General features: G+C 35.4%; 2 protein-coding genes and 1 long non-coding RNA gene across 4 annotated transcripts; 2 read left to right on the top strand and 1 right to left on the bottom strand.

The window, feature by feature from the left end:
- Positions 1-10,025: 10,025 nt before the first annotated feature.
- LOC111920834 (uncharacterized) lies at positions 10,026-12,843 on the top strand. Its single transcript, XR_002860008.3, has 2 exons — positions 10,026-11,630; positions 12,388-12,843. It is a non-coding gene; the product is annotated as an uncharacterized LOC111920834 (long non-coding RNA).
- A 1,952-nt stretch (positions 12,844-14,795) lies between these two features.
- Positions 14,796-16,575, top strand: LOC111920833 (tubulin beta chain). Its single transcript, XM_023916411.3, has 3 exons — positions 14,796-15,281; positions 15,365-15,634; positions 15,746-16,575. Exons 1-3 carry the CDS (start codon positions 14,888-14,890, stop codon positions 16,417-16,419), a joined length of 1,338 nt encoding a protein of 445 aa, XP_023772179.1. The 5' UTR covers positions 14,796-14,887; the 3' UTR covers positions 16,420-16,575.
- A 162-nt stretch (positions 16,576-16,737) lies between these two features.
- Positions 16,738-20,753, bottom strand: LOC111920832 (serine/threonine-protein kinase BSK7). 2 transcript variants are annotated; one of them, XM_023916410.3, is made up of 12 exons: positions 20,430-20,753; positions 20,229-20,354; positions 19,792-19,931; positions 19,497-19,717; positions 19,236-19,371; positions 19,022-19,155; positions 18,820-18,925; positions 18,478-18,563; positions 18,163-18,351; positions 17,912-18,067; positions 17,726-17,839; positions 16,738-17,398 (listed from the first exon to the last, which is right to left on the bottom strand). In XM_023916410.3, exons 3-12 carry the CDS (start codon positions 19,877-19,879, stop codon positions 17,156-17,158), a joined length of 1,473 nt encoding a protein of 490 aa, XP_023772178.1. In that variant the 5' UTR covers positions 19,880-19,931; positions 20,229-20,354; positions 20,430-20,753; the 3' UTR covers positions 16,738-17,155. The 2 variants fall into 2 exon arrangements, with proteins under 2 accessions (XP_023772178.1, XP_023772177.1); XM_023916409.3 differs by having other exon boundaries at positions 17,912-18,070; positions 20,430-20,752.
- Between the last annotated feature and the right edge of the window lie 1,007 nt (positions 20,754-21,760).

Raw genomic sequence — 21,760 nt, 5'->3', positions numbered from 1 at the left:
GAGAGAGAGAGAGAGAGAGAGAGAGAGAGAGAGATTTTCTTAAATTATAAGATAAGAAGGAGGGGTGGGGTGTGATGGGTTTGATTTTCTTTATGTTTTTTTTAAATTATAAGATAAGAAAATAATATAAAGGTTAAAAAAATAATTATTTAAAGGGCATATTAGTCATTTCATGTTGGATTTTGACCAAAAACACACAAAAATGTCAATTATAAGGACCAAAACCACACAATGTTTCCAAAAATGGACCGTTAGTGCATCGTCAAACTTTTTTGGACCATAACCACATAATTTTGACAACCATAGGGACCATTTTTGCAATTTTGTCTTATTTTTTTGCGTGAATGGTCCATAATTATAGATTTTGTGTGTCACACCCCAAAACCAGAACGACGGAAACATTCGGGGGCGGAGGACGTCATGTACAATATCATAACAGTTGAATAGTAAAGAAAGTACACACAACCATCATATACATAATTGAAAAGTTTACATGATTGTAGTATTACATGTTTGCAAAAGTCAATTACAATATGATGTCCAAAAGATTAAACTAACGCCTGAGCGTAAGTCTTCAAAATCAGTTGCTAACCTGGTTTAGCGATTCCCTGAGAATATAAGTTATTTCAAAGAAAAAGTGTCAACATTTAAGTTGGTGAGTTCATAAATCACAAGCTTTATTTGTGTAAATGAATGTCATTTGAAAGGTTCACGTTTGTTTTTAGAAAACCCGATATTTTCTTAAAAATGATGTTGTAAATCGTTATTGTACAAAATGAATGTATTTGAACCAGGAAAATCCTATATTTTCCTAAAAGTGAGGTGTAGTCTTATATGAACTAAGACCATGAATGTAAGTAAATATGTCATACTTAGTTTGATAACTTGTAATTTTATTATTAACTAAAACTAGTTGTAGTTGTATCTATACTGAATTATGAATGTGATGATAATACCCTATCATGATTACTCAGTCCCTACAAGTTATATATGACTAAGACTTGAACCGACAGTCGATTGGGTGATTCTACCCTAAGTCCACAACCAAACAAGGAACAGGAAATGAAACTGAAATCACACATCCAACTGTCTATCAAATGAAAACAATATATAACCCTGATGTAAATACTAAGTGATCATATAGTTATTATCCCCCGAGCTTGATTGAGTTGAGTATCACTACGTGTATGAGTCATTGTTTCCGCGTGCGAGTTCCTATAACCATGCTAATATGACGGATATCCATACTATTAATGATATTTGTCACCCTTGAACTGTCGTTCCAACTATAGCTAACAGTCAAGGCATGGGATTGTCTGTCCCGTATAGATCTATACACAAAGTCACGCTCTCCCTCCAGGAGACTCTGGCTGTAAGTGGTGGACTTTCGTTTGATACTAAACAAAGTCGTTGTCTCACAGATGATTCGCTAACAATAAGTTCACGAGTAATATGTTGAAAAACCTTTTAGTAAATAAAAATAGCAATTTTCATTTATAACTTTGTACAATAGAAAGAGTGGATTGACTTATAAATTGTACTTATCACAATTTATATACGTGTTTTCCTATCGTTGGTCCTTTTAACTTGTAATTTCCATAAAACTATACTTATCATAGTTTCCATGTATATTATTTATATAATGGAAATTTGTTATTAACAACATTTAGAAGTTTATAAGTTTTATAATAATGTTTGTGATTCGAAGTCGATATTTTTGTGTAATACATACGTAAAGTATAAGAAAACGTAATCAATAGTTTGAAACACAAGTTTCCTTATGTTATACTTGTATTCCCCCCTATAAAACATATAAAAAGTTTAGAAAAGGTGTAGGGGTATGAACTCACTTGGTAGAAATGACGATTTGATAAAATGGATGTTTAACTCGGGCAACACTTCGACTGGAAAGAAGAAAGTTTCTCGGGAACTTCGGGACTTTGGGCTTCCGTCAGGGCTTAAACGCATAACCAGGGCGTCGAGGTAGTCTTGGGATGATACCGGGGCTTCGGGGGTACTTCTTTGCACATAAATCAAGGTAATATGGGTGAGAGAAGGGTGAATTAGCAACCTTGGCCGGCTGCCCCTTTAAATCTATTTATAGGGCTGATTTCTCGATTTTCACGTCGTGAACAGTATTTTCACGTCGTGGGCTTGATCGTCACTGCATGCGTCATCACAAGTTGGGTCTGGCAGACTCCAGGAGGTGTCAAAAGACATTTCACGTCGTGAACACTATTTTCACGTCGTGGTTTCTGACAGTTTTGGGGTTTCGCGCCCCGAACTTCAAAAATTCATAACTTTCGCATACAAAATCCGTTTTCGACGTTCTTTATAACGACGCGTAGGTGAGATTATGCTCTACAAGTTTCATTTAGACTTCGTTGGTTAATTTTGAATTTATTTTATTATATTTTTATTATATTATTTTTAGTAAGTCGAGATAGGAAAACTCCGTTAGAAAATCATAACTCCTTCGTCTGACGTCCATTTTCGTATGTCTTTTCACCGTTGGACTACTATTGACGAGATCTTCAATTCTCGTTTAGGTTGCATCGGCTAAAAGTCGCTCGATCTCTACTTCGAGTTTTTAGCCGTCTACTACTATATCCGAAACTTCGAAAAATCATAACTTTCTCATACGAAGTCAGATTTGGACGTTCTTTTTATGTTTGTTTACGGTTTAATGATATCTACGAATTTCATTTAGATATCTAATGTTAAAAGGTATTTTATTAAAACTTCGCCTTTTAGGTTTAACAGTGTTTTACCGATTTTGTTGCGGATCTTCGATTGGTCATAACTTCTTCGTTATAACTCGGATTTTAGTGTTCTTTATATTTTCGAAAACCCAGTTACGATATCTACCACTTTATTTACCCCAATTAAGGTTATTGAATAATTTATTTTTGACCTAAATTTGACTGGTGTTACATTGTGACGTCACCGTTCCTTTTCACTGACACCGTTATTTTCTGATAAGTTTAATATGAAAAGACCTTTTACCCCTCTTTTATTGTTCTATCTGGAAAAGATTTTTTGTGTGTGCTCTTCGACTTAAGAATCAAAGATATGAGGTGATTTTTGTAGAAATATGTGTTCATCTTTGAGTTCATGTTCTTGATTTTCAAGAAACCCGTCATTCCAAATGTAACGACCCAAAAATCAGGGGCAAAAATTTCATTTTTAATATCACCCAACCATAATTACTATTTATTCCAAACATTTTTAATTAGAAACATTTATCAGAGTTCGTCCCAAAATCATTCATAGCGGAAATCATAGGTGTGTGCATTGCGATCAATCCGAGCCCTTCATTTCCAAATCGATAAAACCTGAAAACAAAAATGTAAACCGTAAGCACAAAACTTAGTGAGCCCCCGACACATACCCCACACACAATCCACATAACACATATCGTATGAGCTATAAAAGTTATCTCTATCGTCGATCATACGTTGGAAGTAAGTATGAAAGAAGACTGTCATGAGTAACTATGAAAGAAGAATGTCATGAGTTGGATTGTAGATTGTCTAAGGCGTTAGGCATAGCAACAGTTTGCTATACCATTCATGAGTACTTCTGAAATTAGATTTGAGTATTAGATCAACCCGCACCCACTTAAATCACTTCATGGAATTTATCACGAGTGATCGTGAGATGATAATATCATATAAGTCTTCAAACCTAGATATATGAGTTGTTAACTATGAATTAGTTGTGCATTGATGATACGACAATGCATCAGTAACATGATGTTATAAAACGTATCGTTATGCATGATTTAATGAGTAGTTAGTACAAGCATATAATGTCGAAGTTTATCTGTTCCCTTTTATCCTAAGAGAATTAAAACGATATCTTGGTCCCCTCAATTATTATGTTTTGACTTGTGTATCGGGCCCAATTAGAACTAAATTGATGTGTTTGGTTATGTTCTATGTCAGACGAATCGGAAATTGGGAAACAAACTGTTGGACAATAAGTATGATATTGTTCCATGTATTTGTCCAGCTAATATCTTGAGAACAAAGGATTATATGATCCTTTATCTAAAGGATGCGTCACTAACTGGTTCAGAGTTTACTGCGACTTTTGAAAGCTTACGATTGCTAAGTCGGACCCTAAAGTTACATTGGCAGCTATAGTTATTAGACTTATCCAAGTGGGAGACTGTTGGATTAGTGTCTAAGCCCATAACTATAATTGGGATGTACTTGACCCGATTGTAGCATGGTCCTTTTTGGGTTGCCTTCACCAGTGCAATTTGATAGGATGGATTTTGAGAATAAGGTTATTTATGGTTTATTAATATATTACAAGTATAATGTATTAATATGAAATCATATTATTTAATTAGTATTGATCAAGAATTAATTTGGAGTTAATTTTGTGGTCAAAAGAGACTAATTAAATATATGGGGATTGATTATGTAAATTAATGATTCTTGTATTGTGGGCCAATGATCTATGATTATGTAGATGGGCTAAACTAATCCATGGATAGTACATGGAGGTTAAATCCATGGAGCATGAGAATGTGGAAAGTCGTGGGTCATTAGGGTTTACAAAGTGTAACCCTAACATGTGCAACACTATAAATAAGCCCTTTTTAGAGCCAAAATCGGTTGCCACTTAATTTCTAAGAGGGTGAAATTGATTTTGTGCTAGTAACCTATTCTCTCAAGCCTCCTCTTGCATTTTGGTGTTTGTGAACCAATAGAGGCATCACACTTGAGGTGCTCAAGCTTTCAAAGGTTAAGAGCTCTACCCTACTCAAGAGGTAAGCATCCAAACTAAGTTTATATTGTATAGCTTCAATTGTATGCTAGCTAGGGAGAATGCTTTGGAAAAATTGAAAATGCATGTATAATTAGAGAAAACATAGATCCAAAGCATTTAGGGTTGCATGTGCACCATAGGAGTGTTATAGTGCTCAAAACCATACATTACCCTCAACAATAGAGAAAAATACCACCATCTTCCCCCCGTCGCCTCCAGAAGGGGCTCATTCCCACACCAGCGAGCAACGCTTCGGAATAGTCCTCAGGGGCGACCTGTATACTTTTCAAAAGATCGGCTACAGCCTAATTATGAGGAAACAACTTAGGGGTTAATCTATGAGGCCAAAACCATTAGAAACTACATATAGGGAATGCGACATTGGCTTTATGTTCACTTTCTTCAATTTGATATTTGGACTAAAGCTTATTGATGAAAGTACCTTTTTGTTTAGAAGTGATACTCTTAAAAATAAGGGCTGAAAATACCTTTGAGGCTAAAAATTCCTTTTGAGACTTAAAATACAGCCCAATCTTTCATTACATTTGGTTCAATTGATATCTACCAAAGATGAGTTTAAGTTATCACCTATCACACAAACAACCAACAGGTTAATATTAGCATGATCACTTTTCTTACCATATAACATTATACTTCCATTTTACTATAACATAAAGAAACTATATGAGAGTGAAAACCAATAGTTTACTCAAAAATAGACCAAGTGGTAAAGTCAAATATGAACATGCTGACATACATTGTGACATTTCTATTTTTACGGCCAAAAAATACCGATTTTGTTTATGTTTTATAAAAAAATCAGAGTACCTCTTTTAATAAAAAAGTTGCAGAATTTGTTCCCAGTAAAACATGATAAATACGTTATCAAAGTATTTCCGAAGAAAAGTATTTTTATTCATTTTAAAACATTTGGGATGTCATCGTCAATATATAAACATAACTTACATTCATTATCACTAGTGATTTACATCTCCTTAATCTCTCAGTGTAGTGTAGCTTTGTATCGACACCTGTGATACAATTAAGCTGAGTGGGTCAGGTTGGGAAACCTGGTGAGTACATAGGGTTTTCAACTCACAATAATATAATTATTATGTTTAATCATCAAACAATTAACCCAATTACCCATCCCCGTTATCTTCTTTACTCTTAAGGATCTACCCTAAGAATCAGTTATTTCTCATTCATTCATTCCTAAGAATTATCCTAAGGAACAGGTACGAAGTCCATCGTTGTCAATGACACAGCTGTCAAGCACAGCTGCTAGTTCTATCACTTAGGCGCAGCTGCCATAATTGTGACATTCTATATGAGGCGCAGCTGCCAGTATTGTCCTTCGAGCACAGCTGCTAGGGTTATCTCGTTTATTGACAGTATCATTTTCGAGAGTCCACTCGCAATACATGTCAATGGGTTTTTAGAGTACACCGGTGAACACATCGTTCACAACACCTACAAGTTGCGAGTCTGCTAGTGTTCCACTGGACTGTCTAGAATAGTTTGTGGTTGTCATCCATACTCTGTTAGATGACGGGGCCAACATTTGGGAACAAGGATTCTCACATCTTCCACCTCTTACCCTTACCTCATGGTCTATATCACCTCTCAACTCATCATCCAACTCATATTTCATCTACCCATGTTTTACCCAACATATTACATAGATATAAATACATAAAAAGTTAAAATCATATAAAACTTGTATAAAATTGTTCATCCAGCATAGATAGCAAGTATACATATAATATGCACACGTAACACGTAGTTTATATAAAATACTTCATATCTATGTGTAAGATGAAAGGGACCATGCACTCGCTTGAAAAGGTGGTGATTCCGAACTCAAACAGCGCTTCGCTTCTTAAAAATAATTTTCTTCGACGAAACCTAGTATTATTACCACTAGAGTTTAGTCTATTATTCGTCGAGACTAATTAATAGTCTAGTTATTATTACTATTATATAAGCGTTAAACAATACTTATATAACCCATAATAATAGCCCAAGTACTTATTATAAGTTCCTAATAACGTTACTATAATTAAATAAAAGCTATATTAAAAATAGCGTAGGCGTAGCTCACTTACAGCGTGTTTTATAGAAAACCAGACTTTTCTTGGAGCAGCGTTCCCGAGCTGAAAAGTTCTTCTTCACGGAGCCGTCGAGCACTCCGGGGCTTCCGCCTCGTGCTAGGGAGGTTCCCTAGGCTTTTCGGGGGGTTTCGGGGCTAGAGAGAGGTTCTAGTGAGAGACTAAAGAGAAGAAAGAATGGGAAAGATGTGAAGAAAATAAGGGTGGGAGAGGTTCTATCTATAGGGTGAAAATGGCTGAACTTGGTGCCACATGTTACCATCTAGTGGCAAGACTTAGGGAGAAAGCAATGGCCAAGATTGTGCCACATCACCCATTTTCGCACAACACACTTCCGACTTCTAAAATCCGTAATTTTCACATACGACCTCCGTTTTTGACGTTCTTTATATCCAAGCGTAGGTAAAAATAAGATCTACAACTTTCATTTTGACTCCATCGGCTAATTCTCGACCGATCTTAAATTTAACAGTGCGAGGAGATTATACTGTTAAATGTTCGTGTAAAATTCATAACTTCTACATACGGACTCTGTTTTCGCCCGTATTTTTACCGTTGAGTTCCTATTAATGAGATCTTCAATTCTCATTTAAGTCGCGTAGGCCAAAAACTGCTCAATCCTAAAATTCGAGTTTCGGGTTGTGCACTGCTAAGCCAAATCTTAGGAAATTCATAACTTCCTCATACGAAGTCAGATTTGGACGTTCTTTTTTTGTATATTCTCGGTTTAACGTATACTACAACTTTTGTTTAGATTTATAAGGCTAAAAATCCATCCATCGTAAATTCACTGTTTACACGTCTCCCGGTGTCGTGCCGATTTTGCCGTAAAACTTCGACGGACCATAACTTCTTCGTTATAACTCGGATTTCAACGTTATTTATATGTACGGAACCCTTGTGACATATACTATAACTTGGTAAAGATTATTTATTCTAATTTATATTATATCAAAAATGTCATTTTTAACGCTCATTGTCTCTAAATTGACTAGCCCAAATCTGCGGGCGTTACATACATACTAAAAAAAAGCAAAATAGATTTCACAGAGGCACGAAGTATTATGTTGATAACTTGATTGGATGAGTTTTGTAGAAACACAAATTAGTTGAAATAAAAGTATACTATAATCGATAAAACTGACTTGGTGACCAAAGCAATTTAGTGAAATCAAAATGTAGAGTGTATATGAATGTTCGGAATACAATAACCGCGTGTCATGCTCTCTCCGACCAGCAAACCAAACCACCATATCTGTGAAAATTTTAACAGACTTTCAGATGTTAAATCCCTATAAATTGTGGTTAGCAAAATGGAATTAGAGATTTCTAAATCCTCCCAATAGATCCCAAGACAAAGTGCAAATGCAATATCCTAACCGAATCCTTGTTTATTGATTTATTTCTCGATTGGCTTTTTTACCTACTATCCAAGCCAATTGAGCAATGGCGTATGCAAGAGATAACACCCAAGTCCCTATAACAGAGTAAAATAAAGCTATTTTTTTTTTTTAGAAAACACGAACATACAATATTAGAAAAAAAGAATACCAACAACAAAATCGTTGAAAGATAGTCATCAAAAACAATATATGTAGAAAAATGTTAGTCATTGAGGTATTTTGTCAAACAGTTGGTGTTTATGGATACTAAAAAACCCAAAAAATGAAATCCAAAAATTATGTTCAACAACCTAATTCGACAATGCTGAGATGGGTTTTGGAGATGAATTTAACCTGATATCAATGCTTTCATTATTCATTATTCATTATTCATTATTCACGTTTTTTTGGCTTCGACTCTACAAAATATCATCGGTTCATGATTTTGGAGGCTAGATTTTTGGTAGCAAAGAACACAATAACAAACTGTATGAAATGAAAAATTAGGAAACTTTTGTGCGATTCCTGAACGACATCTAGAATTTGAGCGGTAAAAGCAAAAATGGTAGCCTAAGAAGATGACCTTTCCATATGCTGAGGAATTTCTCTTGACCGGAGTGTCGAACCCCTGAGTCCCCTCTGTATGCGTTCCTAAAATACTTTTCCATATGTGGTGGTTTATGATCGTAAACCAGCAAGAGAGAGACATATTGTGTGTGTAAGTCTTTAATCGTCAAAAATTGTGTTATTTCGTTGAGATGCTACCGTTTTCTTGAGCAAAGAAACATGTAGCAATGGTGGTTTTGACCAAAGATAGATAGATAGATAGAGAGAGAGAGAGAGAGAGAGAGAGAGAGAGAGGCCAACGACTGATGAGCGGCTAGATTATGGTTTCAAATTGATGAGCTGCTGTCTCTCGATGATAACGAATGAATAAGAGGCACAAAGGGTTGTTTCGGAAAATCACTTAAGTATTTTAGGCGGGATAAATTGCTAGGGGCGGGCTAATAAAATGTCATGTGACAAATTTGCTCTTATTTATTAGAATAGGGGATCATTCAAAATAGTCAATATATTATATCAATTTAGTATATAAATTATTATATCAAATTTAATAACAATGTTATTATTATATTTAATATATATATATATATATATATATATATATATATATATATATATATGTATTTGTAGTGATTTCAATTAGTTAGGTCTTCATGCGCAACATGCGTTGACATTCGTCTAGTTAATCTATAAAGTTTGTTTGTTGCCAACTTGCCATACTAATGACGTTATTATTAGGAGTGTTCGTTTGGATGGATCGGTTCGATCCGATCCAATTAAGTAAATCCAAACTGATTTCGGTTTTCAAAATATGAATCCGAATTGTCCAAACTAAATTCAAATCCGATCTGATCCAATTCAATTACAATTCGGTTGGATCGGTTTTTATAATTCGGTTTTTTCAAAAGGCGTAACATTTAAAAGCGATATATAACTATAATATTATCCAATTTTTATAGAGAAAGCAAAAACAAATTATTTAGCTGTAATTTATAATTTATAAACAACTACTAAGAAGATATATTACAATTTAATATTAACAGATAAAACATTTTTGAAAGAAAATGCATATTAATTTTTTTTATTTGGTGAAACCTTTTGAACTTTTTTGAAAAAAATAATTTATAAAACTAATAAATAGTTATAAATATATTAAAAATAAATAAATAATAAATTGTTATTCGGTTTTTTTGGACCATTCGGTTCGTATTTTATAAACTAAAACACGCATGTGTCGATCTTACAGGGGTATCCCCTCTCGTGGGCCTGAGGGCTGGGGGTTTTACAGCGGGACATGCTGCTTTAAAAGCAGCCACAAGCAAAGTCACCAAACATGAGAGATCGTGCATGGAAAATCAACATGTGTTCATACCATTTGCATTTGATACGTTTGGTTTCCTCGCACCGGATGCGATAGAGCTTCTTAAAAGAGTACAATGAATCATGCATAGTAATGTTATATCTCCTAGCACCCCGCTCCCGAGTTGTAGCAAAAAAAAGAAGAGAAGATAAAAGAAAGTAAGGAAAGAAAAGAAGAGAAAATAAAGGAAAAAGAAATTATCATTTGTGCTCCCGAGTTGGAGAGAAATGGAAAGAAAGTTAAACATTTTGTTCTTTCTTTTCAAATCCTCCCAAATTGGGAGGAAAGTTATGAGGGAAAGTTTTCCTTCCATTTCCTTCCATTTCTTTCCTTTAATGAAACTCGGGAGCACCATTCTCTCTTACTTTCCTCTCATTTCCTCCCATTTACTTTCTTTTCTCTCTTTAATTTAAACTCGAGAGCGGGGTGTAGATCTCCGGATGTAGTCTTTAAAAGAATTAGTTTTACCATTCAAAAAGGCTTAGCGGCACAGCTTGTTGCCCGTTTGTCATTTCACTCATTGTATGATGACAATTGAACTTTTAGTTTAATGGAATTGAATGTGAATTTAAAAAAAAAAAAAAAATCCAAAATCCAAAATAATAATTCGGTTTTGGTAAAATCCAATAATTCAAATATGCTACCCAAATAGTATGATTGTCACCTGCGTAATTCGGTTTTATAGGAACAGAACAACCTATTATTATTATGATACATTATCTGCTTTCATGAACTCCGATTGTAACAGTTGTGAAACAAGACCCCTGAAATGCCCACAGTCTCCTATGGCTTCTTGTTCTCCGACTTTGGCCATTTTGAATTGTATCACTAGATTGGGAAAACAACACTTGTGGGTCCGATTCCATCATCATCATCATATGGAAATAAACTGATTTCTTCATTATCTGGTGATAGAGCCGTAGAGGAAACCAAATACGACCATAGTAATATATCTGATACAATTTGGTGAATGTGGTTATAGGTTGTGACGGGGTGAATCAGAAGGATATATCTTATGATTAAAATTCCCCCCATTTTTTGTTTAACATCAAGATTACCACAAAATCTGATGTGAAGTCCAGCTTGTGTGACACTTTTGGTTTCAACAACAAAAGAGCCATAGCTCATCAGAGAAGGGGAGGACGAGAGTTGAGGTCATCAGCCACCGACGAACTCCCTGTACCCTTGTTATCCTCTATTCATCATCTTATCCCAGATCTTTTATTCAGCCGGGTCTCGCCTCATGACCCATTGGAATCAATAAAGAACCCTAATTTTTCGTCATTCACTGTCCACTGTCATAATTTGAGAGTGACCAAGTGAGAGAAAGCGTGATTACGAGTATTACCAGGAGAGAGAGCGTATCAATGTTGCCTCATCTCGCCTACCGCAATTCACTGTCCACTGTCAGTGCTGCTGCCTACCGCCTCCGTTAGTTCCAACTACTTTTCTCTATCTTACTATTTTATATAATTACACAATTCTATTTCATCTATGTTGATATTGATTTTAGGGTCGTATTTATTTTCTGGGGATTTTTAAATCGGTGTTCGACACTTCATTGAATTTGTGAATTGTATTCACTTAAACTTGATTGGGTACTTCGTTTTTGTGTGCTTAATTACACTGAATGGGTTTGTTTCTTGGCATGAATTGATGGTGTTTGTTACCCACGTACCCAAGAAATAATCCAAGAGTTGTCGAGTGATTGTGAAAAGAGTTGCTTTTACTTTCTTAAAGCTTAAATTAAAAAGCGAATTGTGTCTGTTCAAGCATCAAAAAAGGTGACTAGTGATTTTTTGAGCTCATTTTGATTTCATGAGCTACTAGGATGAATTTCAACATCCAAACATTATATATGCACAGAGTTTCATGTCTAATGTGAGTTATGCATTACAACATGTGTGTGTGTGTGTGTATGAATCATGGTTTCTCCTGGCCACTTTGGGTGTACGTTTGCTTGACATATTTTGGTGTGTCTTAGATATATTCTTATCAATTTTATTGCAATTAGTGTTTTAATGTATGAATCATGTAGCTGACTCATTATTTGTCAAGATTTTGATTTTGTACAATTGTTTAAAGAGTCAACGACAATGCACACTCATTGAAGGCTATCATTTTACCAAAATCAAACATTTTTTTTATTAAATTTGGCCTCATGTGATATCTATCTGTATGATGCAAGGTTTAACACCAGGTGAGATGAGAAGCTCCTGGAGTTGTATCATGGGAAATTGGGACTAAATGTGGATCCTGTATTTGAGGAACTGCTGTGTACTAAGAAGAAGATGATCCACTTGTGAGAAGCTCCTTTTGGTTTCTTTCTATACTGTATGCAATAGTACACCACATCATATACTATGTGTTTGTTTGTAGGAATAAGCAGTGATGATCATGCAAAACATGTGAGGTGTGATAATTATTATTGCAGCAATCAGTGAGTGGGTGAGTTGTACCATTTAATTTACTTTGATCCATCCAGCAACTGCAACAGTGTAGGGTTGTTTGTACACCTACCTGCAGTCTGCAGAATAACTTACGAATCAATGATCTGTGTGTACTTTTGTTTTTTGTAAGTGAACTATTTTTCATGTTGTATTGTATTGAATTATGAATTTGAAGCATTGTTATCTTTATGGCACGTTTGTTTCTTCCCCGTGTAGATATCATGCATATGAGACTAGTATGGCATCCATCAATCCATCATCCGTATGCATGCAAGCAATTATTTAGTGTGCACCACAATTCACAATTCACAAACATATAGGGGAGAAGCCATTCTGCATATGTCCATGTCATGTGTAATCTGACATGTACCCATGTGCATGTGCCTTTCATGCTCTCAACTCATGCTCTCAGTTGACCTACCATGTTACTTGTTTACCAATATACTTGTTTGGTTACTATTATTATTATTATTATTATTATTATTATTATTATATTTGTGATTATCTGCACCCAACCCAGGTTCATGTATGGTGGACACAGTGAAAGTAGCTTAAGCTATATTTACATATGAATATAAAGTTGTAAGTTTTTATGTTATGCTCATAATTGGTCTCTTGGTTTAATTATAGAAATTCAAAAAGTTTCTTTTTGGTTGTGATTATTTATTTGATCCCTTACTTGGTTTGGTTTAAAGAAATGTATATATTCGTTTTGAGAATTAAAGTGATGCTGATGGGAATGAAGTGAAGGCTGACCTTTTAAGAAGAAATTTAAGATGCTATTATTCTATATAATCAAAGACAAAGACAACTTACCCTTATAATCACATTGCTTTAGATGTTGATAACCCCGATTGATTACTTAATTAATTACAATTATATTATCACATTGCTTTAGATGTTGATAAACCCGATTGATTACTTAATTAATTACAATTACTTGACAAGGCCATTGCAACCACACCTACTTTGAGATGCATATGCATATTACCCAACTTGTTAACAAATGATATGACTACATTAAGTAATGTCCCTATTTTTGTTTATTATTTTTTTCTTTCTGTTAGGTTGAGTTGCAATAGTCTAAGAATCATTTATGTACTACTTGTACATGAAAATATGATTAAAGTACTTCTTTGGTTAAACTTCTCATCTCGTTTGGACCATCAATCAAATGTCGATGTTGCCTTTTTGCAAATTAAAGAGAGTATGTTAAGTGTCTTTATACATACTGAATAAGCGTATAAATTATGAATCTTTTATTACTAATCCTTCATCAATAGTTATTATTAGACTCACTCGACTCTAGTTAAACATGGCTTACTTATGTCCGTTTTAGGTGATGGTGATGGTGATGGCACCACAAAATACAAATGGTAAAGGTCTATAATGCCTTCCTTATAAGTTATTTTTCCGATAAAGGATTATCAAATTAATTGACAAAATTTTGTTAGTTAACAAGAAAACCATTTCCCATTTCTAGTGATTAACCCTCTTATACTAAAATTAAGAACTAAGCTTTAATTACAATATACCACATTGGATGCCTTGAAAGGATGTAAATGACCGTTGAATCCTCGCATTGACCTCAATAATTTCTTGATCCACAATCACAATGTAGTGTAGTATATTCTACTCTATACACACACACTCATTCGTTTCTCAAATGTCATTTATACCCTTTTGCTTTTATTTTTATATAAATTCTACATATCCATACGATCATATACCCTATTTTTTATTTTCATATATGCGATCCCATAAAAGAAAGATCAGTAACTTACAAATTCAATCACTCTTACGCTCAGATCTCGAATCTAATAATTAAAGGTATTCTTATTTTACACTGTTGTTGGGTTTTGGCTTTTTGTTTCTTCTGATAAACAATTTTTTTTAATTGAAAGGGCAAACTTGGAAATTCACCATGACAAAGGCCACTGCACCAGTGCACCTTGCTGTCTCCTCTCATGTCCAGCTCATTAAATCCTGATGGGCTTTGGATATGGCCCACAAAACAAAAACACAACCACATGGAAATTATTATTTTAATTTCTTCCTTGAAATTATTCTCCATATTTTATTTTACAACACGATAAAAATATCAGTGTCTCCATCTCAGACTTTGCTACAAAAACCCATTCCCATTCATCATCCATTGCTCCTTCAAACTCTCCCTCCCTTTCTCTAATTTCCCAGTCCTACTTTCAAGAATTAATTTCTAATCCAATTTTCAAGAAAATGAGAGAAATTCTTCATGTACAAGCCGGACAATGCGGAAACCAGATCGGAGGGAAGTTTTGGGAGGTCGTGTGTGACGAACACGGCATCGATGCCACCGGGAAATATGTCGGTAACAGTCATGTTCAACTAGAAAGAGTGAATGTGTACTATAATGAGGCTAGTGGCGGTAGGTATGTACCTAGAGCTGTGTTGGTGGACCTAGAGCCTGGTACGATGGACAGTCTGCGTACCGGGCCATATGGTAATATTTTTAGGCCTGATAACTTTATCTTCGGCCAAAATGGTGCTGGAAACAATTGGGCTAAAGGGCATTACACCGAAGGTGCCGAGCTAATTGACTCGGTTCTTGATGTTGTTCGTAAGGAAGCCGAGAATTGTGATTGTTTGCAAGGTATAATTTATTATCAAATTGTTTTTAAACCGTAAAATCTTATATTTGAAAAAGATCAGAAAGACATTGATTTTCGTTTACAGGTTTTCAGGTATGCCATTCGCTTGGAGGGGGGACCGGATCCGGTATGGGTACCCTACTGATATCCAAGATCCGGGAAGAGTATCCGGATCGGATGATGTTGACTTTTTCGGTTTTCCCTTCACCGAAGGTGTCGGATACAGTTGTTGAGCCATACAATGCCACCCTTTCTGTTCACCAGCTTGTCGAGAATGCTGATGAGTGCATGGTTCTTGATAATGAAGCACTGTATGATATATGTTTCCGAACACTCAAGCTCACAAACCCAAGCTGTAAGTCAACTAAATTGTTTTTTAAGAAAATTATTTTTAAATGGTATTTCAATACATGTGTTTCTATTAAAAGACAATTAATTATATTTATTGTATAATTGTCGGTGACAGTTGGAGACCTGAACCACTTGATTTCAACTACGATGAGCGGCGTCACCTGCTGCCTCCGGTTTCCCGGTCAACTGAACTCCGACCTTCGCAAGCTCGCCGTGAATCTCATCCCCTTCCCTCGCCTCCACTTCTTCATGGTCGGATTCGCACCGTTGACCTCCCGAGGATCACAGCAGTACCGTGCCCTAACTATCCCTGAGCTCACTCAACAAATGTGGGACGCTAAGAACATGATGTGCGCTGCCGACCCCCGCCACGGCCGTTACCTCACTGCCTCGGCTATGTTCCGTGGAAAAATGTCAACTAAAGAAGTCGACGAGCAGATGATCAATGTGCAAAACAAAAACTCTTCGTATTTCGTGGAATGGATCCCAAACAACGTGAAATCGAGCGTCTGTGATATCCCTCCTACCGGACTCTCAATGTCGTCGACGTTCATGGGGAATTCGACCTCCATTCAGGAAATGTTCCGGAGGGTTTCTGAGCAGTTTACGGTGATGTTTAGGAGGAAGGCTTTCTTGCATTGGTATACAGGGGAAGGAATGGATGAGATGGAATTCACAGAGGCTGAAAGTAACATGAATGATTTGGTGTCTGAATACCAACAGTATCAAGATGCTGTGACCGATGAAGTTGAAGAAGATGAATATGATGAAGAGGTTGAGGAGAATTAAAAGTCAAATTTTGTGAAATTCAAATTCAAAGGTATGTAATATTTTAAAGGGGTTGATTTGTTTGTTTATTTTGGCCTTTTGGCATTCTCCAATGTTGTTATTCTTGTATGATTCCTTTCTTTTATCCCCAATAAAGTGTTCCACTTTTATCTTCAACTAGTTTGACTTTTTGGGATGCAATATAGTTGACCAAAGTCTATATGGGTAACATTACGACCCATACTAAAAAGTTATTAGTTTTAACCCGAGCGAGCCGACATCACCATGTTGACCAACTTGCTCTATACAAACAAATCAAAATTCGATAAATCATACATATAGGGCGAAAAAAAAGTTAATGGTGCAGTTTCATAAGAGTATGAACAAGCCAATATTATCCACTGTTGGTAGATTACAGCATTGCAAATTAAACATCTACAATCAGCATGGATTTGAATCGACAATTTTCTGTATGAACTCAGAGATCACTCACCTGGCATCAAGGGTAAAGATGTGTCATTCAGCACCTTGATAACACAATGCTAAGATAGCAAAAAGAAGATACAAGCAAATCAAGCTCAAACTCAAACTCAAACTCAAACTCAAACATTATAATCACACCCTTTTCTTTCATCAAGCTTTCTTTTTTACTTAAAAGTGACGCCTTTTCTGTCAAGAATCAGCTTTCTATCAATCCCCTTTTGATGTTTTCTTAGATGCTGTAAAGGGCAAAGTTTTCCAATTAAAAACCATCAAATCAAGTGATGTTGTTTTTCTCTTCAAGGACTGAGCCTTCTTTGAGTGCAATTTGTGCTTCATTTTCCCTTTTCAAAGCGAAAAGCGCAGCAGCTTGTAAGTAGGATGCTATATGCCAAATTGGGGATATGACTTGTATTTGTATAGCATCATTCAGTGCCTCATCTGGCATATCATTCATAAGATATGACAAGCTTCGGCGTGCATACACCGTTGGTGAAATCATAGTTCCTACATCGATGAACTGAAGAGGAAAACACTCGCAGATTAAATCCAAATACTAAGCAATTGTAATTGGCTACTTTTTTCAAAGTATAATCGCCTAATATGAAATTAACTGAAAGTAGGATCATGCCATAATACACCAATAGATTAAACTATGTTGCTATTCTTGCATTTAGCCTCTTAACCATTGTTTTATGAAATAAAACACCATTAAGGGGTATTTAAGGCATTTGTTAGTGTTCTTTTTTTGCAAGAATGGTGATTTGCTCATAATAAAAAGCCAAGTAAGATGGTTTCTTTTTTGCACTATTGGAGGGAATTTTAAGAGATTTGCACTATCATTAACCTGTGTATAGTAGTCTATTGCAGTTTTGAATTCTTTATGGCGAAAAGCCACATCCCCTTTCTTCTTGGAGTTCAATGTGTCCTGCATCTGATTTGTCCACATATGGAATGACAGCTGCAAACCAATTTCAAAAAATCATGACTCATGAGTGCCATGAAAGTTGACTTTGAAAAGAAAAGGTCAAACCTCGGCTGTTGCTCCCTCATCATCTTTGTAGGCTAAATTTTCCAAGATTTCATGTATGGCTGTCAAATCCATTCTCAAGCAGGCTTCACCGAGCGGGGTTAGAGGCATAGCAGCACCACCACCACCTTGTGTTATGCCCATTAATACATGAGAAGGCTGCTGTGAAGTGACATTTAACATAATAAGTGGTGTATGGATAAAGTTTTGTCCGGATAAAATAAATATAGATGGTGTTTAAATTTAAAAGATACCTCTGTTTCCTTTTGGAGAGGAACCAAAGCAGAAACCAATGACTTTGGATTTGGGCGCTCACGTGGCTCATATTGTAAGCATCTTGAAGCTAACCGAACCAATTCGGTTCCCTCATCATTAGAAAATTGCCCTTCTAAGCAAGAGTCAGTAAGCATTTCAAGGTTCCTGTCCCTTATTAGGTCAAGAGCCTGATAAATCAAATCCACATGCCATTCATTCATTATTAGATTATAAATAGATTGCAACATTTTTCAAAAAGTACAAAAATAAAATCACCCAAATATACAAAAAATTTGGACATCTAGAATACATACATGGCTAGGCGGAATATGTTTTCCACTTAGTAGGTCAAGCAAAAGGGTGCCAAAACTATACATCACACTTTCCGGTGTTACCCTCCCTACAAATTCAAGGAAAACAAGTGTTAAAAGATCAAGAAATAATAAATAAATAAGTTTCTTATAGACGTGAAGAGGCAAGACTTATCTGATAAGCTATATATGAGTGTGTGTGTGTGTGTGTGTGTTTTATTTAATGCAGAAAGAACGACTTAATAAATAAAGAGAGCCAAGAAAACGAGGCTTTCCCCATTAAGTCCTAACTTGTTACAAATTTGATCCCATTTATCTGTGCCATACATAAGTAAGAGTAAGTACCAGTCCTTAAATACTCGGGAGGGGTGAAAGCCAAATTTGTACTGTAACTCTTTCCATCTCTACTGTTCTTCATCAATCCAAAGCAAGAGAGTCTAGGGTTTGCATCCTGTAACAAAATACACGGGTCACATAAAATAACCATGAATCGTATGGGTTATAAAAAAGCAACAATGAAAGGGTAATAACTAATAACATAACATACATCATCAAAGACTATTCTATACGCATTGAGATCATGGTAAAGAGCACGCCCTTTACTTGTACAATATTCTAAAGCTTCTGCAAGATATAACGCCACCCTTAATCGCATTGCCCATTTCATTGGTTGTGTTTCCCCTAATTCAAGAATCAAGATGCAAATATAATAAAAAATTGGATCAAAACAACTAGAAATATAAAAAATCCACAGCACTTACAATGAAACAAGTGCTTTGCAAGTGTTTCATGTGGCATAAACTCAGCAACAAGTAGTCTTTCATCTCCTTCACAACAACATCCAAGTAGATTCGCCAATCTAGGGTTTCTGAGTTGACCGACTGCTCTTGCTTCATCCTGTTATATTTTGCAAGAATGAATGCTTTTGAACAAAAAGTTTTTTTTTTGGGGGGGCATTTATATTTCCAAAAACATACAAAATAGAATCTTGTATGGTATAATGGTACCAAAGATGTACATACCAAGAATTGCCTGGAATCAGGCCATGCAGATCTATTGAAACGTTTGATGGCAACCTGTCTTTGGTTTTGCAGCTTTCCTTTATAAACAACGTTAGGGGCTTTTTCACCATGTTCAGAGACTATATTCTCAACAGCAAATCCAGATGTCGCCATTTTAAGTTGTTCAATGGAGAATTCATGAAATGATGGCAAATCACTTGCCTCGTCTGCCTCTTCTTTTTCTGAAACAAAATAAAAAATGGTCAAAAAAGTCTTTTAGGCGACAAAAGGAGGCAAATTCGGAAGATTTGCATACCGACATCATGGGATTTGGCAATCACTCCATTCGGTTCTATAATACAGCAGCAGCAACACGAGCAGAGTCTTGAAAACTCACAGCCCATTGCCGACTAATCTTTTAAACTTCCAAATTGATCGAGTTGAACATCAAAACTCCTGGTGAATTGGATGGTTTATTCAGTTGTAAAAGAAAGACACTTTACGTATGTATACAGCTCGCTTGGGCGTAACCCAACTTTATGTACCAGTTCTTAAAAAACACCTTTTAAATTCAGAAAATGACCAATAACACGCAGACTGATCAAGTTGATTATGATTGTCAAAAATCAAAGCATTTCACACTTCAATTTTCCAAATTAAAATCCATTTCACATTCACATGACACGTCCCCATCATAATATCTGGAAATTTGCATTAATATCAGATAATAGAGCGTACACGTATATCAAGTACCTATATCAGCAATCAAGAAATATGAAGTGGAACTGCAGAAGTACCAAATTAGGGTATTAAAGTCCAAAACCCAGATCAGCAGAGCTTCGTCTTCCAAAGAAACAGGCAAAAATGAGCTCCTTTAAGCTGAATAAGATTAACCACGTATGGGTAACTATCAAGAAATTCAAGAAAGGGAGAAAAATACGGACTTTTTCAAACCTTTTGATTCAATTTACATGAGCCGCTGCAGCTCATGGACCCAGTAGGGTAAAAGTCTCAAAAGGACAAACTGGGTCTTGGTTTCTCTCTCCTCTCACTAAAATTATATGCGTGTTGAACGAATCAAAAAGATGATTGGAGAAGAAATTTGGGGTGTTTCAGAATATTAATAAGTTAAGCAGTGTTGTAGATGAAATGAGATGCGTACGACCATTAAGATTTGCAGATCTCTTGCCACTTGATTTCAAGTTTGCACTCAATTACTCTCTTTAATTTTTCATTTTCCACCGACTTGATCTTTTTAATTTGTAATTGTCCTGTCTAAGCATTAGCTTACAGAAACAACCCATGACCATGAGAGGTACTTGTTATATTTTAAAATAATGGAAGTGCTTTTTATCATGTTGTTTGGCAGTTTTTGGCTTTTTGCCGTGAAATACTCCAAAATAATCTAATAAAAAACATATTATGATCTTTGTTAATTAAAATCAAAAGTGAAGTTTGTGTTATAAAATTTAGGGGAATTGAGTAATCTAACTATGTTTGTATTGTTTTTTTAAAAGATAACAATTTTTTTTTCAAAAAAATTAAAAAATAACCATCTAGTTCGGAATGGACCATTCCGGAGTGAGGTTATCCAGCACGGCCCGTCCATTTTTGTATTAGGTTTCAAAAAAATGACACTACATAATTCATTCTAGAATGCATATCGGAATATCAGACTCGGTGGACAAATAATAAATGACATCTGATTTCAATGAATGTGTGGTTTTACATGTAGGTTCTTGACTCATTTACTTGTTCTTGTTTAATTTTCTTATTATAAATTTAAAAACATTAGTCTGAAATACGAAGAACTTGCCCAAAACAAAAAAAAAATAAAAATATTATGTTAATTAGTAGTAGATGCCTTAATTAGGTAGTTTTATAATATTACTAAGACAAAATTGTAAAAGTGGTCTCTATGGTTATAAAAAAAATATATTGATTTTTTTGTGGTATTTCAGTGGTTTAATTTTGGATAATTTGGGTAGTTTTGGTCTCTATGGTTGACATTTTTGTGTGATTTTGGTCCACACCCAACAAATGACGAATATGTCATTCGATGATTATTACTTTAAATATTTTCTTATTATTTTAAATAATAAACAAAAAAATCTCAACCACCCTAACCTTCATAAGTCACACCCCACCCTACCTTCTTTCTCATTTTGGACACCACCGCCACCATCGTCGCTACCCTCCTAACTGAAACATTACATCCTCACCGGAACACCGCCGTTCTTATCACACACCTGGAAACAAGACCAACCCCCTCTTTCTCATTTATA

This window comes from Lactuca sativa, chromosome 3, assembly GCF_002870075.4.
Source record: "Lactuca sativa cultivar Salinas chromosome 3, Lsat_Salinas_v11, whole genome shotgun sequence".
NCBI classification, from domain to species: Eukaryota; Viridiplantae; Streptophyta; class Magnoliopsida; order Asterales; family Asteraceae; genus Lactuca; species Lactuca sativa.
Note: the sequence above shows the minus strand (reverse complement) of the source record. Positions and strands in the feature narration are given on the sequence as shown.

Bases quoted from the DNA above. Each gene is read 5' to 3' on its own strand.
- LOC111920832 (XM_023916409.3), bottom strand. From the start codon at position 19,879: ATGGGCTGTGAGTTTTCAAGACTCTGCTCGTGTTGCTGCTGCTGTATT. The intron at 18,564-18,819 runs GTACTTACTCTT...TTGAATTTGTAG, and splicing joins TCCCGAGTATTTAAGGACTG to GGAGGGTAACACCGGAAAGT. The intron at 17,840-17,911 runs GTTTGACCTTTT...ATTGGTTTGCAG, and splicing joins ATGAGGGAGCAACAGCCGAG to CTGTCATTCCATATGTGGAC.
- LOC111920833 (XM_023916411.3), top strand. From the start codon at position 14,888: ATGAGAGAAATTCTTCATGTACAAGCCGGACAATGCGGAAACCAGATC. The intron at 15,282-15,364 runs GTATAATTTATT...TTTCGTTTACAG, and splicing joins GAATTGTGATTGTTTGCAAG to GTTTTCAGGTATGCCATTCG. The intron at 15,635-15,745 runs GTAAGTCAACTA...TGTCGGTGACAG, and splicing joins CAAGCTCACAAACCCAAGCT to TTGGAGACCTGAACCACTTG.